Genomic DNA, 20,317 nt, shown 5'->3' on the forward strand with positions numbered 1-20,317 from the left:
GTTGTCCACTGTAATAAACCAGATGTCTTGTTTCTTCTAATTGGGTCTTGTGGCCAAACCGTTCCACTTTTCTCTGCTAAACTCCACTAATTTAGAAAAATTCAGGTAAATGTTTGTGGAAGGAAGTGTTAAACCATGTCAAAATGATTCTACATTTTAAACATTGCCTGGCCCCTATGGGTAGAGTGGGCTGAAGCAACACATGACTTTACATGCCTCCTGGAGCTGTTCAGTTATCACCGCTTATAAATGTCAGAATTCTCCTAGGGTGATCTGTACATAAAACATCCTTTTACACCTCCAGCTAAATGTGATGAATCACAGGCACAAGGCAAATCAATTGGCTGAGTGTAAGCAGAACTGTTGCTAATTAGCACAATTTATAGATAAAATATAATTAGCTCTGCAGAACGTTGCTGCCACTTAACAACTCACCATTTTGCACTGTATATGACATACTGACTTATAGCTGACATACCTAAACTTGCACAATGCCTTTGGCAAGTCACTTCACTGAGTGGTCCCAACTCATCCCCTCCTCCCCCAATCAGCTGATTTAGAGGGTGGATTAATGATCGGCCATGTTTATCCAAGCACATGGACAAGAAGGGAGGGTAATCATGGCAAATAGAATCCCATATGGTGCACTGATTTCTTTTTACAATTAATTTGTCATATCCACTATATTTATAAAGCGACAAACAGCTGACTGGTGACCTGAAAAATGGGGAACTGCTGTAGTAGAAATGTTTTCAAACAGTTGAGACAAAACTGTCAGCTGGACTAAACATTTTGACTGTCAGATGACTGTGTTGGCAAGATAACTGTGCGCATTTTTCCTTTAAACTTTTAAATGTGGCAACATTAAAATTTGTGACAAAAATGGCTGTACTTGTAACACCGAGAGCGACATAAGGAAAAGTGGAGAACATTTCTTTATAAATTGGATGAAAACATATGACGGAAACACAAAACAGGATTTGATGCTTTCTACATTACCCTACACGTCCTGTTACATTCATAGGTAAGTGACAAAAAGCAGATACTCAACTGTCAGTTAAAGGCACACTATACATCAAAACATATTGGGGGAAATCTGTCAAAGCAATTGCGACAGGTTTAGCCTCTTAGATCATTTTTTTTTTTATGTGCAAATCTGTCTTTCAACATGTGCCCCTGTTTTAACCTGAGCTTGCACTACTTTTTCAGTTGCATGTATTTCGCACCTGTTTTGACCTGAGCTTGCACTTCTTTTCCAACTGCACGTGTTTTGCACCTGTTCATCAGAGCTTGTACTACTTTTTCAGTTGCATGTATTTCGCACCTGTTTTGACCTGAGCTTGCACTTCTTTTCCAACTGCACGTGTTTTGCACCTGTTCATCAGAGCTTGTACTACTTTTTCAGTTGCATGTTTTTTGCACCTGTTTTCATCTGCACTTGTTCTGGGCTGTCTGAAACTGGAGCATCACCTAAGAAAACAAACAATCACAACTTAAGAAGTCCCCATGACCATTTTTTCAAGATGCGACGGTCAAGCTTTTTGCCTGGAGTTACAAGTCTTCTTTCCTGGAGCCTATTAAACCTCATTTATCAACAATATTACACCAGCAACATAAATATGGTGCAAATATATTCTGTGCAAGTTCAAACACTCGCAATTGCTATGATAAATCCCCCCCATTGTATTTTGATAACTGCATCTGTTTAATATCTGTAAAATATCAGTACATGAATTCCTTTTTTTTTAAATATTTTCCCATGCCTTAAGGCTAAGTTCACATGAGTGGCAAACATTACTGGCGGTTGACAGCAGGTTTACAAGCATTCAAGAGCCTTCCATGTGTACCTTGCTTTAAAGCTAGTTATGAATTGATGATTGTGTTTGCCATTTGTTTCACTTGTTGGTTTTGGTGTGGGGACACACTGGGGGCTTCAGCTTCCATTGCAATGAGCGGAGCTTCTGGTGTGTCTCTGTGCCTGTAAGGAGGTTGGGCTGCCTCCTGGTGAACCTGCACCCAATTCATCCTTTGCTGTGTATGCTCCAAGATGGAGACTCTCCTAGATTAGAGTTAGGAGCACACTATACAGAGGGGCCTTGAAGAGGCAGTGTGGCTTCAACATATTTAGCAAAAGTAGTGCAACTAAAACCCCTGTTTTTTGTTTTTTTAGTCCTAAAGGTTAGACAGTGTTTTTTTTTGCTAGCTGGTGAATGTGCTGGCAGATTTTTGCTTTTGTGCAAGAGCTGATACTGACGCCTTCAGAATGTCTGTTTTTTTGGGGATCCCAAGGTGGATTTTGCATTACAATACCGTACTGTAGCCATGTGCCAAGCAGTCCCCTTGACAGGTAGTAAACATTTGCAATGTAATGTATGCAAGCCTGAGCTGCCTCTATTTGAGGTGGGCAGTTGGGGCGCAGTAAAAACTCAGATCAAACACCTGTTTTTCCACCCCTTTGCTCCCTATGTGAATGAAGCCTTATTTATATGCTTCTCCACATTTACATGCAGGCCAAGCTGTCCAGCAAAAGTGACAGTTATACGAGTTGGGACAAACCACAAAACACGTCCGGAGTGCTTACAAGGGTCGACTTTTATACATGTGGTTTGAACATTTTTCCAAAAGAAAAAAAAAAAAAAAGATTGCTATACCTGCTTAAAATGTGTTAGCTGGAGTTTGGCTTTAATTTAATTTGTTGATTACTGAGGGCCAATGCACATTACTATGTGTTTAGTGCACGCTATCCCACAGCACGATACCGTGCGGTAGTTGCGTTGTCATTTACTTTAATGGTACCCCAGCACACCTCCCAGCGGCCTGTTCTGCAGTGCAATGCATGGTACAGTGTGCTGCTGCAGTGAAAAAAGTAGTGCATGCACTACTTTTTTCATTACAACGCACAGTATTGTGTACTGCACATTGCGCTGGACTGTATAGCATGCCTGCCTAGAGGTGCGTTGGGTGCAACGCAAGCACCTAGTGCACAGTACCGCATGGTAGGTGTGCTGTGTGATAGCGTGCACTAAAAGAACAGTAATGTGTGCTCCGCACAATGCTATAGTGTGAACAAGTCTTCCAAATCTAAAAACTACATGTCTATCTAAAAATACCCTGTTTACAGGATGACAATGCTGCTATGTGATTTCAATGCAGAACAAACCACGCTGTCAGCCTGTTAAAGAAGAAAAATAACAAATCTAATGGCAAGATCAGCTGATAATACTATGCGACGGTGGTGGGGGGACCCAGAAAAACAAAAACTGATGTTTTGTGCAACTGCATCATACATGTCATTTTTTATTTAGCCCATAGTGCAGTTGTAAACATACGTTTGTGTGACTTCTGAGACAACGGAAAGGAGAATCGAGTAAAACGTGGTACACAAAATGCACTTTGTACAGATGTCTCCTTCTGCTGGAAAGATTTTATAATGACCGAGGCCATTTAGGAAGTAGAGCAATTTATTTTTCCATACACATCTTGTGTGTCATAAAATTGTTTAGAGGCTTGGTAAACAACTAGAGTCATCTCAATTTGGCTAGGAAATCCAGCTTTTAGTATTCCATCATCGCTTAAAGTATACCGGGGCAGTTGGCAAATGGATAATGACTTACTTCCTGGAAGTCTGTAATTTAAAACAAGACTTAAATGCCTGCCAAAATGTCAGTTTCCACTGAAACAATACTGATAAGAAGTATAGTATTTACAACTGAGAAAAAAAGCTTTTCTGCAGAAATAGCTTATAAGCAGGGGTGCGCAATTCATATTGCCCGACGCCTGGGACATGTCGTTTTATGCGACAGACAGGTGCATTTTTTTTTCTACATTTAGCTCTGCTGCGGACATCCGATTTGAGAGATGCAAGGCATTGGACACTTTCTCTTTGCATGATACGGATGTCAGTTATATGAGTATGTGAGACAGACATTACTGATTTATAGATTATCTCTATTAGGACATATTGAATATGATCTACAAAGAAACTACGGTATATGATATTGTGAAACAGGGGCAACAATTTGTGGGAACTTCTAAGTATTGCCATGGTTTGTAAGACGGTGCTACATGTTTTGGTAATAAATGACTATGACTTCATATAAAATAATGGACAGTTGTCATCTACATATTATATATTTTGGGTAGGGAATATTATGTTGAAAGTTTGAGTCCCAGAAACAGGAATTGCTTTGGAATTTGTTATTCTAACTGATAGGTCGGAAGTAAAAATGAATTCAGGGATCGTTTTGATCTGCCATACTGAATATTAGATCAGTAAAATTTTTGGTTACTGTCTATTCAAACAGCTGTTAAGGTTAAGGGCAGGGGTCAATCATCCCATGTTCAAAGGCTGTTAAATCGCGTTGTTTACCCATATCTTCAGAAAAAAATAATTTCTACTGCCGTGGTAAACAACCTGCTTCCCTATTTATAATAGTCTGGCCCTCTAGCAACTTCAGCGTGAAATTATAGCTAATTATAGCTAATTTGCCTACAAACATCAGGTGATCATAATAAACTGGCCACTCAGTGTACACTGGTGGCCAGATTATTATGACCACCCCATCAGTACTTAGTTGGGCCACCTTTTGCCTTCAATACTGCGGCACCTACACTTCTCTGGAGTCCAGTGGCTGCGTGCTTTACACCACTGCATCAGACGCTTTGCATTGCACTTGGTGATGTAAGGCTTGGGTGCAGCTGCTCGACCAAGGAAACCTATTTTATGAAGCTCACTATGCACAGTTGTTGTGCAAATCTGAAGGCCACACGAAGTTGGGAGGTCTGTAGCTATTCACTCTGCAGACAGTTGTTGACTCTTGCGCACAGTTTGCTTCAGCATGTGCTGACTCCGCTCTGTCATTTTACGTGGCCTACCACTTCGTGGCAGAGGTGCTGTTGTTCCCAGTTGCTTCCACTTTGTTATAATACCACTAACAGTTGACCATGGAATATTTAGTAGCACAGAAAGTTCACGGAACACCTGAATCCACTGATTTGGAGAGGTGTCCCAATACTTTTGGCAATATAGTGTATTGCCAAAAGTATTGGGGGAAAAAAAGGTTGCCAAACATTCACTCCCCAGACACTTCATAGAGGCACATAAGTCCAATCGCAAAGGATTGAGAGTCTTCGGGATCGAGGCCATTCCAGATAATTTAGATGAGGGGATAAGATTCAAGAGACTGTGCCATAGGGAAGCCTATTGGATTTATTCCCTCAATAGCTTACACCCAGTGGGTCTCAATGAGGGCCTAGAATTGGCCTCATCACTTTAAGAACCATACTTATTGCTATTCTTAGGAGATGACGACGTTTTCAACTTCATTTGGACTGTCGTCCTTACCATTCATCCATTCCCCCTATACTTCCCCGTAGGGTGATACAGGTGAAACTCGAATAATTAGAATATCGTGCAAAGTTCATTTATTTCACTAATGCAACTTAAAAGGTGAAACTAATATATGAGATAGACTCATTACATGCAAAGCAAGATAGTTCAAGTCGGGATTTGTCATAATTGTGATGATTATGGCTTACAGCTCATGAAAACCCCAAGAACCCCAAATCCACAATCTCAGAAAATTAGAATATTACATGCAATCAATAAAACAAGGATTGTACAAAGAACAATATCGGACCTCTGAAAAGTATAAGCATGCATATGTACTCAGTACTTGGTTTGGGCCCCTTTTGCAGCACTTACTGCAATTACTTTTGCACGATATTCTAATTATTCGAGTTTCACCTGTATAATACATCATATCCCTTATACCTATTTTATTTCTGACCAGGCACTCCCTTATTAGGCACATGTGTCATAGTCAGTCAATAGGTCATGCTGCCAGCTACTAATTAATTAATTATTAATTTTCAAAAAATAATTTTCACATATGCTAATGGAAGTCTCCAATCATCATTTACACAGTGTGTTATTACATTTTATATAATCATAAATGTTATACATCCTCATATATTTTAAAATATTTTTAACTCTTTTATATTTACGCATTATAATAGGGAATCTATATGTTTAGATCTAGTAACTTTTTTTCAGTCCAGTTACCTTTCTCCAAATGTGTTCTACATGACACTTAGCTGTTTTTAGATGTTTGCATTAGTATTATATGATAACACCAGATTGCTTTACAACGGCTAGTTTAGTCTTAGACATTATTAGAGTACGTATCCTATACATTTGTTATGTCATTTTTGTAGTTGTTTATGGAAGTTCCGTGTAAGGCCTCCCTCCCTCCCATATTGCCCAATGCATAATCGTCCACTTTTATTTTGGCCGCTCCAGTAGTCATTATGTCCACAGTGGGATACAGATCGGTTTTTCGTCCCGCGGATTGGACGGAGCTACTGGCCACTCCCACCAGGCGAGCCTACCTGAGGCCATCCAGTGATTGGATGAGCCGCCCAGAGGGTTGCCCCGTCAGCTACAGGACGGGGAACCCTTTCTGCCGTCACGGCCGTCCTACCGGACACATCCTCAGCTGTTGCAGCTTGAGCCGATGAGGTCCCGGCACACCAGCCGATTGGCCACCAGTTTCTATATAGTGTGTATGGAACGGAGGAGGCCCCTATCTGATGAAGGGGGCGTGACCCCGGAAACGCATTATCACAGCCTACCTTGCTGGCACACAGGCACGGCTGTGCAGCTGTCACTGGCTTACTTTTTGGTCCATGTATTCACATACAATGCTCCATTCATGTCGACCTTTGTGAGTATGATTCTCATCTATTATTGGTTTTATCACAATAAATTTGTCTGCACCAGGAAAGGCGCCCCTTGTTTGTTTTTTTCCCCCAGATTTTGCAGTCCCCCTGGCTGGTTTGGGGCAGCATCCTGCAGAATTTCAATTACATCTTTCATTTTTAAAACAGACTTTGATCTTCTTTGCACACTTTTTTTCTCTGGTGGAGCGGTCCCATTTGGCGCTTTTTGTTCATATTTGTACTGACACAGCCATTAATGTCTAAACCGCTGGCAACAAAAGTAATTACACCCCTAAGTGAAAATGTCCAAATTGGGCCCAATCAGCCATTTTCCCTCCCCGGTGTCATGTGACTCGTTAGTGTTACAAGGTCTCAGGTGTGAATGGGGAGCAGGTGTGTTAAATTTGGTGTTATCACTCTCACTCTCTCATACTGGTCACTGGAAGTTCAACATGGCACCTCATGGTAAAGAACTCTCTGCGGATCTGAAAAAAAGAATTGTTGCTCTACATAAAGATAGCCTAGGCTATAAGACGATTGCCAAGACCCTGAAACTGAGCTGCAGCATGGTGGCCAAGACCATACAGCGGGTTAACAGGACAGGTTCCACTCAGAACGGGCCTCGCCATGGTGGACCAAAGAAGTTGAGTGCACCTGCTCAGCGTCATATCCAGAGGTTGTCTTTGGGAAATAGACATGTGAGTGCTGCCAACATTGCTGCAGAGGTTGAAGGGGTGGGGGGGTCAGCCTGTCACTGCTCAGACCATAAAACCATGGCTGTTGTCCCAGAAGGAAGCCTCTTCTAAAGATGATGCAAAAGAAAGCCCACAAACAGTTTGCTGAAGGCTAGCAGACTAAGGACATGGATTACTGGAACCATATCCTGTGGTCTGATGAGACCAAGATAAAAGACCTCTGCAGACACATCCTTGCCTTCCATTTGCTCCATTCAGCTGCTGTGAGTGAAAGGAAAGCCTTGTAAAAATTACGAATCACCAGAGATAGAGCTTGCATTGGTCAACTGCTGTGAATCACATGCTTATCCATACCTGGATGGAGTAGGTAATTCCCTTAGTTCCTGCTGTTAAATGGAGCAGAGGGGAAGTTAATTAAAGATAGTGGTATGCTGATGTGAATGGTTCAAATACAGCAAACCTGTTGCTTTGTCTTGAATGGAAAAGCAGAGGTTTGCTGAAGGACCCCCTCCTCAGCAGCACATACATGCCCTCTGCTGCCTTGCTGCTCTGTGCACTCACTGTATACAAAGAAAATATCAAGTACTTCCAGGTAGAGCTGCAACAGTTAATCGATTTAGTCGATTAAAATCGACGATTGAAAACGTTGGCAACGTTTTCGATCGTCGATTCGTCGGCTATCGATTGATTTGCCTGTTCGGGGCTGTTCTGGGCTCCACATGCGGCCTGAGCCACACGTCACACGCTGCACTTTTTTTTTACTTCCACCGCGCCAAGCTTGCTCCCGTGATGGACTACAATCTTAACACAAACTAGTCGTCAATCACTGGAGCCTTTTTTTTTTTATCCGATTAACCGATTAATCGAACTTAATAATCGGCCAACTAATCGATTATGAAAATAATCGTTAGCTGCAGCCCTACTTCCAGGTATGGAGGAGCATGTGCCTCACTTGCTTACCACTCATGTAACAATGCTGGTGATTGCTGTCACATAGGGGCAAATAAGATTCTTCAGCACTGTTCCAAGTACAGCTATTTGAAAGTTGCACAGGGCTTCCTTTCCTCAATCCAACCAGCAGAACGGAATATCAAGGAGTGAAGGAAAATCAAGTATATGCTATTGTAAAAGGAATATATAAAGCTAACCTGTTGCTTTGCTCTGCATGCGCAAAGTACATATTTGCTTTAACTGTTCCTGTTTTTCTGGAAAGACTGCTCAACCAACATGGTCAAATTTTGTATGCAATGTATGTAGTGCCTCCAATTAACTCTATTTTATATTGTAATTTTAAATAATGGAAAATCCATAAAAAATAAAAGAAACTGAATCCAAAATTCCCAACGCTTTCGCAGAATTCTTTCCAACATAAACAATTCTTCGGACAGTACTGTGCCAAGCAAAGGGCACTGTTCAGTCAAGATCTGCTTTGTTCTTTTCTTGCCAGTTTCTACTGACTTAACAAATGCGGAGAAATCCTATATTGTTACAGGTTTATTTTCCTTATAAACTCACTTGGAGATTGTTTTACAAATGTTCTGTCATTGTAGCCAGAATAATAAGAGAAATATGTTATGATATCAAAACTGGAGCAATAAAATTCAAGCTGTGGATGGTGAGCCACGCCACTCCTTCAACTTTTCATATTGCTGATCTCTTTCTGACAGCAGGCTAATGAATTGAACAGTGGATTTATCTGGTACTTTCCAAAAGGTAATTACCCGCTGGCATCTCCCTAAAGGAGTGTCTTATAGGTTTGATCTGTTCTGCTCCTACTTGAACAGGAATGACCTTCAGATATGACCTTAGACAACACACACTTAGACAAGGCCACCACTCCTTCACATTCAGATTGTACAGACATTTTACACTCCATATGCTACTAAATCCTGGCTCAGCAGCAATAAGCATCTGTGTAAAGGACTGCCGCTGTTTCAGGGCAGACAAGATATTAAGAACCATTTATAACAATCCACCAGCAATTCTTGCAAGCAGTTTGCTTGAAAATGAACACGGTTCTAGACAGCAGATTTCACATTTGTTTTCTTTTTGTTTGAAAGATGAGAGATGATATTGCGGTCTGAAGTGCAGGCTCAGGGGCCATTATTCTGACAATGCCTTCACTACATGGTCAATTACTGACCTGGAACAGAAGTGCAAACAGTAAAGACTGAAAAATCTAAACTCTCATAATTCATACCTGTTCCAAGTCCGTGATTAACAAGATGTCAAAAGTAAACATCAAGACAATGATGAGCCCTGGAACCTGAACCTTTAAAAACAAGGCCACAATAATCGTATCCATATATCTAATCCTGTAGGTTCCCTTTAATGCAGGTCTGTCATCTCATGGAATGGGGTTGTCCACAAAGCACTATATTTACTCCCTGTGATTCAGTAACCTTTTATAGTGGCACCATTGTTATCTTTTTTTTTTTTCAATAAAGATATTCAATTCTTAGGTGCAGTAACTGATGGCAACCAGACTCTGGTTAATTCTGAGGAGAAAGCAGAGTACTTAGGTAAATGGAAAGTCAACTTGCTTTTGAGCATGCTAGTAAGGACAGGGGTAATGTGAAGCACACAGATTGACTTCATGCTTAGTATACTCATGAAGGGCTAAGGAAAAGCTCATTATTGTCCATAGAAACATATGAGAAATAAATGAACACATGTTGGAGCCTGGCCAGGAAGAATTTCAAAAGTGGCTGTGTGTTGTAATGAGCTGAAGTCTGAGAGGGGGGCTTAGGGCCTAACTACCCACCAGCATAAACATTTCTTTACTAACATGCTCCATTCAGCAGCCGGGAATGGGGAAGTAAGCTCCAAATCAACCATTGTCACACAGGGCTATGGACCCCTTCACTGATACTATGTGAGAGTGCTGGGCCAACCAAAAAGCACCTAGCCACGTTGCATAAGAGAAGGGAAGTGAGTCACATGCTAACCCATACCCGCAGGTGCCGGATATTTCTCACCAGTTCCAGTGCCCAAATGGAGTGGCCCTTGGAGGAAAAGGGCATACAGGGACGAAGGGAGGTTTGATTTTAAGTCTCAGAGTGGATTTAAAATTACGGAGCAATATTTACACGCACATGATGCATTGACGTGCCCTGCCATCAAAAGCCCTAAATGTTCACGTTCTTCGATAAGCCATTTGTGACTGTTTTTGAAATCACAACCTTACACTTCAGAACCTAAAAAAACATTCATGTTTTTGGTTCATTTGAGTGCCCTTTCTGGTATGCAAGATGTTTTATTGCAAAATGCGTTCCCTCTAATTGCACAGCAAAATTACATCTTTATTCTTTCCTTGCTTTTCTGAGTGCAGCTGGCTGGAGAGGGAAAAAAGCTTTTATTCCTCAGTAAGCTGTGGTGATCAGTCAGAAAAGGAGAAGTTACGCTTCTGTAATTTTAATTAATTCTACCTTGTTTTTTGCTGGATCAGCGTCTGTTCCTTCATACTAGAAACATTAAGCTGTCCTTTTGGCACCAAAAACGGTGTGCAGTCGGCACCTCAACCTGATGCTAATTAGCTTTTCCATTTAACCCATACTACTCCACACACATTTTAATGTTTTACTCCATTGTGCTTCTTTAAAGGGGAGCTCCAGTCAAAATGTTGCATGCAGAGTTACAACCCTGTTAGATTTGTATTGCTCTTTATGTCTCTGTATAGTAGACTCACTGCCACTTGCTGTCCTGGTGAACACTGTCTTTGGGACAGAAGTTGAATATTTTCTAAAATCTTACAGCTGTCACCAGAACAAAAAATAAGACAAGTGTCCCAAATGTAGGATTTCCCTATTTGGGATAATTTCCTTCCACTTCCTGTTGCGTTTCTGGGACAGAATTGAGAGGCAACCACCCCAAAGATTGCACAGAAATCATTTAAAAAAATAAATAAATAAAAAAGCCCTCTACTACAATACTACCCACCTAAAATGGCCTGACTGGATATTCTCTCACGGTTCCTTGAACCCTACTACTCCAAACAAACCTGAAATGGCTAGTTGTATGAAACACAAAATGCCATTTGGATAAATTGCTTTGTATTTTAGGCTCTATACAAACCAGCAATTCTGGATGTACCATTGGGGTATAAAGTAATGATTTGGATAGGTTTCATAGAAAACTATATTGGTGTTGGTTCAATTGTGTGTGAAACATCTTTACTTACAAATAAACATTTATTTTGCACAATCACAAAAGTATAAGGCCATCCAGCTCACCACAGGTTCATCCCCTATTGAGAGCTTAATTGAATGGAGGGGTCACAGAGACCTCTCTCTGATTAAGTTTAATTAGGTGGGTGAAACATGTCAGAGCAGATGAACAGGTTGGAGTGTTTCTGCTACTTGGTAAAGTTTTGTGTATGAAAATGGAAGCTGTGTGCAACCTAAAGCTGACCATACACTCCAAATTTCAGCCCATTCTTGATGATACGCCAGATTCGCTTAGTGGGTGGCCCTGTTGGCAACCTTCTGTCCTGCATCCTTTGACCAGAAAATCAAACGAGCCAGCCTTAAAATCAGCTGCCATCGCTGTTCGGGTATTCTGGCAGCAGCACACCCACCGCTGTCAGAATACAGCCCAGCAGGTTATTCATCCAGTAACACTGTTTACCATGGATGAAGGAATCTTATTTTTAGTTAATCCCCCATTTTGAAAGAACAATATATAACAGTGTATGGCCAGTTTTTTACTTTTGTGATTGCAGTGAGGGGGGGGTGAGGATGCTCAAAGTTTGGTTTGGCACTCGCAGCAGCTGTGCGCTGCTTTAGAAAAAACCTCTGTCATGGCGTTGCGTGAACACAAGGTGTACCCATAACACCGGTGTCATCGTGCATTATTCGTTTTCTAAAGGGAAAGCAGAGACAGCAGAACCTGTCTGTCTTCAGAATCTCTTTCTAATTTACATTTTCTGCTGGCTATGTGAACAGGAAAATTCAAAGAATTTCTCTGACTTAAAAGACATTTCCACCTTTCTAAGTGATTTTGAGTTTTTTGCAGTAATGTAGAGGTGCAGAGGAGATGTACATGTGTGTGCATTCTCAGGAGTCACAGGGCTGTTTTTCATACTTTATTTTATAGACTCTTTCACAGGCCAGAGACCTAAAAATTAAAAACTCCCTCCACAGGATCTGCAATACGTCTCTCAGACGGACGGGTTGTGATAAAACATTTTTAACATTGTTAAAAATTTTATCTATACAAAAGTATACGATCCAATAGAAATAAGGTGTGCTTGAACAAGCTCATAATCCCTTGTGATTAGCTCAGGCTACAAAAAAAGTAGATGCAAGTAAAGAAGCAGATTCTACCAGTGGTGCCATAGAGAGCACTTGCAGTTGTTTCAAGAGAAACTTGGCTAGGATAAGTCAAGTTATTCTGAAAAAGTACCTATAACTATTTAATTGCCATGCAAAATGTCATTAAATAAGGGACTGTGGGTAGTAGAAGAAGCTGTAGGTGGTATTGTCTTCTCCATACCGAAAAGAAGATGGTGTTTTTTGATATGGTACCTGTAGCGAGAGAAAGCTGGTATACAGTTCCTGGCTACAAATACCTCTACAGTACTCAGAACTGCCTTCACTCTTACTGCATCGTAACACTCTCGCTTTGAGAAAGAGCACGTTAATCAAAAAAGGCAATAAATGTTTGCTTTTCTCAACACAATTTCTGTACTGCATGCTGCCATATTTTAGATGTAAATCAAGGCAACACTACATTGTTGTGTACCGTGATATCAAATTACACTTACCCACTGCTTGCGTGCATGATTCCTCCTTTTAAAATATAGTATAAGCTTCTTGCGCATTGTCTGATTTCTATAACAAGATTTAAAAGAAGAAAAAAAACATGTTGGAAGGCAGCTGAGCAACATATGATCTTTATGTTTCAAGATTTAAAATAGTATCTGACCCTTTTGTAATTATTGAACATACAAACTGAGAAGCTACATAAACAGCAACAGAAAGAGTGGCAGATAAAGAAAAAAAAAAATCACTGGAAGAAGTATGCGTCTTTTTTAAGTATGTATATACGGTTAGGGAGGCAAGTATCTCCATAACCGCCCCCTCCGCTCTTTACAAGAGCTCCTGCTTTCCAGCTCCCTCATCAACTCCTCCCACGCTCGCCTCCAGGACTTCACTAGAGTCTCCCCCATCCTATGGAACTCTCTACCCCAACCTGTCCATCAGGCGTTCCCTTAAGACTCATCTCTTCATGGAAGCCTATCCCACCTCAAACTAACCACCGAACAATCACTTTCTCATACAAGCATCCCTGCACAGCTACCTCTTCATGTATCACTTGCCCCTCCCTTTTAGATTGTAAGCCCTCACGGACAGGGCCCTCCTTACCATCTTGTCTTGAATTGTATTGTGATTGTAATGTCTTCCTTATATTGTAAAGCGCTGCGCAAACTGTTGGCGCTATATAAATCCTGTATTAATAATAATAATAATATCTAAACTCTGTCTGCGCTCTCCTTGCTATATAAATCCTGTATAATAATAACAACAACAATACCCCTCCTAGATACATCTAAGGAGCCAGTACCTAATGTCCCTCAGAGATAACTGCTGGTACAATCATGTAAAAAGTAAGTACACCCCCATTGAAATTGTTCAACAGGCAAGACATTAGATCTTCATTCAAACAGAGCCTACAGATAAAGTTAAAAGAGAACTATGGGGTAAGTGTTTTTCCCCATAGTTCTTTTGGATCACAGGAGGACATATACTAACCTCCTCCCGTGAACCAAAGCTCAGTATATCGCGGGCTGTTGCCCGCGATATACTGTGAGCACCGCAGCTGGGACTGTCGAGATCCACTCAGCTGTGTGAGTGACAGCTGGCTCTGGCCAATCTAGAGGCAGAGCCAGCTGTGCCCGCCCCCGTCCGTTCCTCCACTTAGCGATGGAGGATCGGAGAGGGGAGGGGAAATCCCTGCAGGCAGCGGTGACTGAGAGTCATTGCTGTATGCAGGGAGACGATTGAGAAGTTAGGTGCATGTTTCTGCTCATTTCCCGATCGATAGAGCTGACCTGTGACAGCTTCATTGTCACACATCGGCTCTAACTATGAGGATGAGGGAAATCACTCACCTCATAGTTCTCCTTTAATAAGCCTGTAGAAATGACACTGTTATATTCATGTGTATTTGCAGTGTATTTTTCAATCGACTTTTATTGAAACAACCAATCTGTAAAATCAGCTGAAGTCACTGTGTGAGTAGTCTGACAGCAACACACCTGCCACTGTTAGAATACAATAGCCCAAGGAGGGGATTCCCCTATCCATTCTATTTAGCGTGAATGAGGAATCAAGCATTTTTTCTCCTTCAGCCCTGTATTTATTCTTTTTGATAAGACTATACAAAGCACCAGGCAATCATCTGCATTAATCACAAAACAAGCACATCTCCCATTTATTTGTATAAAATATTATTTATTAGTTTTATAAACTTGACTATTTCAACATTTGTTTTTCTCTGGAAAATGTACACAAGGCTGATTCCATGTATTTTATTTTGCTGATGTTAAAATAAATTGTCATCAGTTAAGATTCTTATCTTAATAAATACTGACTCAGCAAATTTGATTTCCAGTGCACTTACATTTTAATATTTTCATGATACTGCTTGGTGTCTGACGGCTGGTTGTACAATGGCTGCAATGAAAATCAATAGACAATTATCTACATGAAGCAGCTGTATGCATCACAAACTATAAAGGGTCCAAATCTCAGTGCTATGTGAACAGAAGACAGAGCTGCTGCTCATAGTCAAGGAGACTAAAGCAGAACTCAGGGGGACATTATTCATAACCCTTACAGTGGGGCAACCCCTGCACTGCAAGGGTTAAGTGCTTGCTTCTGTCTAGGTTAAAAAAATAACAAAGTTATACTACACTCAATTCTCTGAGCAAGCGTGCTCTTAGACCAGTCCCTGGAGGTACAGCGAGTTATCACGTTCTATACACTGTGGGGGGGAATTCATCTAAACTGGAGCAGACAGAAACTGGAGCAGTTGCCTATGGCAACCAATCAGCATCTCTCTTCAGTTTGCTCAGTTGAGATTTGTAAATGAGATAGAAGCTGATTGGTTGCAGTGCAAATATGCTCCAGATTGTGTCTGCTCCAGTTTTGATAAATTCCCCCTGTGTGTTGGAGGTGAGGATGCAAAAGGACATGCCATCACTGTAGCAGAGGAGGAGACAGGCGGAAGGGACTGTTCTAAGAGCAAGGCAGCTCGGAGGATCAGGTGAGTATCACTTTATTTTTTAAACTAGATAAAAACGAGCACTTAACCCTTGAAGTGCAGTGGTAGCCCCACTGCAAGGGTTAAGAATAATTTCCCCCAGAGTTCTGCTTTAAAGACGTATCTCCAGATATAAAAAAAGAAAGAAAACCAGCCCTTGCAGTAGGGCTAACCCTGCACTTCATGGGTAAGCGGCTCATTTTGCCTATCTGATCTTGGCTTCTGTAGCCTCTTCCCTTCTTCACTCTGGCAGTTGGAGGACTGCTGACGTCATCACATCTAATGCAGGGTCCATAGTCCTGCATTAGATGGGAGGATGCTGAGCCGGAGGGGAGATAGGAGAGTGCTGACTACTAGAGAAGCGAGGACCAGGTAAGTAAATCTGCTGTAGAGAATCCCCTAGACAAAAATGAGCAGTTAACCCTTGCAGTGCAGGGGTTAGCCCTACTGCAAGGGTAGTTTTGTTTTATACACAGAGATGGGCTTTAAAAAAAGTTTTAGTGATGGTGTACTATTAATGTGACATACCAGTTCTACATGAGGTCCCAGTCCTTCCAGTATCCGGTGAGCGGCCTCTGCTTTTTTCTGAAACACAAACGGGTTTCATCAGATGCAATGTCTATGATATTGATAACTATAATATAACAGATACAATGAAAGTGCAAGTATCACCTCTTCTTAAGAGCTCTCTACACTATATTATACAGTGCTATAATAATCAAATGTAACTTTTATTCCATAACACATATTGAAATGAAACATTCGACATGCACAAAATTACGGCAATCAATGGCTTGCACCCACTGCAAAAATGACCCAGGGAGCACATTTGCCAATACATGGTATGTATAACTCTATTAAAAAGAGCTGACTACATTCTTGCTGTAGAGCAAGGAAACCACCTAGTGGTCATCTTGACATAATGCAACACAAGAAAAACGGCAACCAAAGACCACATGATTTTTATTTTTACAATCATTTTTACCATTTCTTTAATATGCGTGACGTAATTCGTACATGTGCACAGCCAACAATTCATATACTCGTGCACGTGGGGGGCGCTTTTAGAATTTTTGGGGGTGTTTATTTTACTACGCTTCAATTCTAGAAACTTTTTTAACTTAATTTTTATTGCTATTGCAAGGAGCCAACAAGCCTCTTATGTGATCCCATAGTGCAGCTTATAGGTTCTTGTTAAAGGTAAAGTCAACTTATTGTGAATACCCCATAAAGCCGAAGCGAAGGCTTCCTGCAGCTGAAGTAATCCAAAGGTTTGGCTTAATCGTTTGGCTCCTTGGTGAATAACCCCCTATGTGTTTGTTACAGGTAATTATACTATTCAGTATATCAGATAGTTTTTTTTTATTTTACTTCATATTTGTCTCCACACTTTCATGCAGACCAAGATATAAAAGTGGTTGGGACAAGCCATATAACACAGCCAGTAGTGGTTGGAATGAGCAGTTTTATTTATATGCTTTACAATTTATTTTTTTAGAAAAATAAACTATTTTTGCATCTGCTCAAGCACCCCAGAACATGTCATGATTTGTCCAAACCCCTGTTATAATCACTGTAAATAAAGGTCTGTGCAACAAAAATAAACCTAAATAGGAACTGAACTCTGCACAATGTGCCCCCCAAAAAAGGCAGGCAGCGGACTAGTCACCACCAGTATTGTCTGCATTCCCCCAGCAGCTGATATTTTTTCCATTTACAAAATGATCATACCTTTGTTGTCCATGCTGATCTCACTCCAAATATCCTGAGACTAGCAGTCAGAGGCAGCAGTGCCTTAGATGTCTCCTTGCAGATATTCAGCTATGAGGTTGTAGGTACAGGAGTGTTTAGGCACACTCATATACCAAAAAGTACACTGCTATTTCCCGGGAGAAATTTAATAAAAAATGGTAACTCTTTCAGGCCTGGGTCTTATCTGTGTATTCCTGGGACGTGCGTCCCGGGAATGTGGGTTTGTATAAGTTGCCACGCCGCTATTGATTTCAATTGGGTCATATTCGCGCAGCAAAAAGGCTCCAGCACCTTTTTGTGCGACGTGCGGAAAGCAGTTTTTTCTGCTGCATTTCCACATGGGTGATATGCGGGCCAAGTTTGGGGTGTCAATAGAAATTAATGGCACCGCATGTGCGAATCGAAGTACGTTCTCGGAATGCTCAGATGTGAACCAGGCCTTAAGGCATTGCTTAGGCGCAATTCACATGTATAACTGTTACCCATAACATACCAAATCTTCACTTTGTGATATTAAAGTCAAACATTGTTTAAGCTATTTCAAAAGCAGATTAGATCACTTACAATGGGTGCTGCTCCTTAATTAAAAGTTTTAGCTTCCTGCAGAATCAGCTGGTCCCCAGAGCACTGGCCCTGATATCCTGTTTAGGGTGGCTCCTTTCCCCTGCAGGATCCTATGGAGCCACTCTTGTATGTGCTAGTAAGCTGTTTTCATAAAAACAGACACAGCTGGACAATCTACTCCTTCTTTCTGCTCCGCACGACTCCCTTCCTCCCTTCAGAAGTACAGATACTGGAGACTGCGCTCTACCTTATGATAGTGAACTGGACAGGAAGTTCAGGGAAGCCGAGCTGAGAGTTGGAGCCAGGTGTTTGGAAACATGATGACTGTAACTGCTTGGGCAAAAATGTAAAGAAATACTTTGCTGGGTACATTTGTTTGATCTGGCTTCATTCTAGAAAACAAGTTGGAGAGTTTACTACTACTTTAAGTTCATGTCTACTTTAATACTATCTTTGTGTATTAAAACCAAATGCCATGCACAATAATCCTACTGGAGTACAGTAAGATATACAGTGTTTTTTCTAAAAATGTACCTGCCATAAACTTTAGTGCTGTGGTCACATCCCTACCACCACAATTGTGATTGGCCAGGAGAGGGGTACAGATATGTGACCACAGCTATAGCCAGAGTGGGCACTGAAGTTCAGCAGGGGTTGGACTTCCATCTGTATGTATACTGATTGACAGGGAAAAGAAGTCAGTAGACAATATAGCGGGTGTGTTTTTAGAAAAGGCACTGTACATCTTACTGTACTCCAGTAAGAGTATTGTGGCTGGAGTTTGGTTTTAAATAGATAGTTATGAGAATACTTTTTGCAACAGTGGCTGAAACAGATATTCAGGAACTGCTGGAGTTAAAAAGTGAATGACATCTGTTTTTCCAGTCATGTTATCTACAGTATGAAACTATACATGTAATTTAGGGGACAAAATAACACCTCTGCACCAATAGCAATTACCGTGCAGCCTCAATTACCATAATCTGTGTAAAGAAGCATTCACCATTTTCATTTGTATGTGTACTAATTAAGCAATAGAATATATATAGAATATATTCTATACAATAAAAACATGAAAACAGTAAAATATTCTAAAACATGGTAAAAAAAACTGCTACTTTATTGCAAATCTGTCATTTTATTATGTAACAGACGATTACTGCCTTGTAATGCACTGGGTAGAGCTGGCTTGCTTGTTCTGCCTGGAAAAACCCTTTTAGCACTAACACCACACTACATAATGCCATAGACAATGCTACTACTGGGAAAGCAATGCATTGATAGGAAAGACATCTTAATAGTCTGGTCACCTCCTCCTATTATTCAGCAGCTGTGTATTGCTTGCAAATACCATTCCATCTCAGTGGGCCCTGCAGGATAGCAGTTATTAGGTGGAAGATTAATAAAAATGTCCCAGCACATTGCTCAGCATGGAAGAACACACACTGCAAATTCCAAAACGCTCTTAACACTTTCATACCACTCAAAGCGCAATAACACCAGCCCTCTGCTCATCTACCGTCCTGGGGGACCTGGCTACATTTAAAGGTCATCTCCATTAGCCCAGTGACATGATTTGATTGCAAAAAACACTGTGAAGGAAAGTCTTCAATGTGTGTCTAATGCAGAATGCTGCACTTAAAAACAGCAATAAAAGGATGCAGACAAATTTTAATGCCAATATTTATACTTCAATGGCTGTGTCAGACCTGTACAAGCAGTCATTTCATTGTAGTTTTTATCACTGCTGCTTAAAACAACTCACAGGGAAGGGAACAGCTGGAGGAAGTCCAGTCTTTAAAAACAAGGCTTTGATTTACAAAAGATGATTTCCTAAGACCATAAGGAAGAACAGCATGTGCTTATCTTATCACTGCATCCTCCACAGCTTTTGGATAGATAGACTCCATGTGTGATACTACAATGCTGCCACACATCCCTACTAAAGTACCACGCTCACAATCCCTACCAACTAATTATCCACCGCTATAAAAGGCAAGCATGACAAATCAAAATTATCACCATTATAAAGGATTTACAGTTGTGCTCAAACGTTTGCATACCCTTGGAGAATTGGTAATATGTGTACCATTTAGAAAAAAATTATTTAAGTATTTGCAAACAGGGCAAACAATATAAACAAAGGGATGTAAAGACAGTCAATGCGCAAAGGCTGAGAAACATCAACACTCAATAAGCAGCATAACGCAATTAATCATATAAAATCCAGATTAAGACATAGAAACTTGGGGAGACGACAACACACCATGAATACTCAAAGAGAAAACAATTTTTCTTGTTTTATAAAAACAAAGACATAT

The 20,317-nt window shown here is 40.8% G+C and overlaps 1 protein-coding gene across 1 annotated transcript in view; it reads right to left on the reverse strand.

Annotated features, from left to right (window-relative positions):
* Nucleotides 1–20,317, reverse strand: part of NCOR2 (nuclear receptor corepressor 2) — a 432,386-nt gene that overhangs the window by 193,437 nt on the left and 218,632 nt on the right. The window contains exons 7-9 of the mRNA XM_018557336.1: nucleotides 16,209–16,265; nucleotides 15,039–15,091; nucleotides 13,180–13,246 (exon numbers count right to left, since the gene is read on the reverse strand). Of these exons, the coding sequence (XP_018412838.1) occupies nucleotides 13,180–13,246; nucleotides 15,039–15,091; nucleotides 16,209–16,265 (177 nt within the window). The remainder of the gene's footprint in view (nucleotides 1–13,179; nucleotides 13,247–15,038; nucleotides 15,092–16,208; nucleotides 16,266–20,317) is intronic.

This window comes from Nanorana parkeri, unplaced genomic scaffold (assembly GCF_000935625.1).
Source record: "Nanorana parkeri isolate BGI_ZX_2015 unplaced genomic scaffold, ASM93562v1 scaffold13, whole genome shotgun sequence".
Taxonomy (NCBI): domain Eukaryota; kingdom Metazoa; phylum Chordata; class Amphibia; order Anura; family Dicroglossidae; genus Nanorana; species Nanorana parkeri.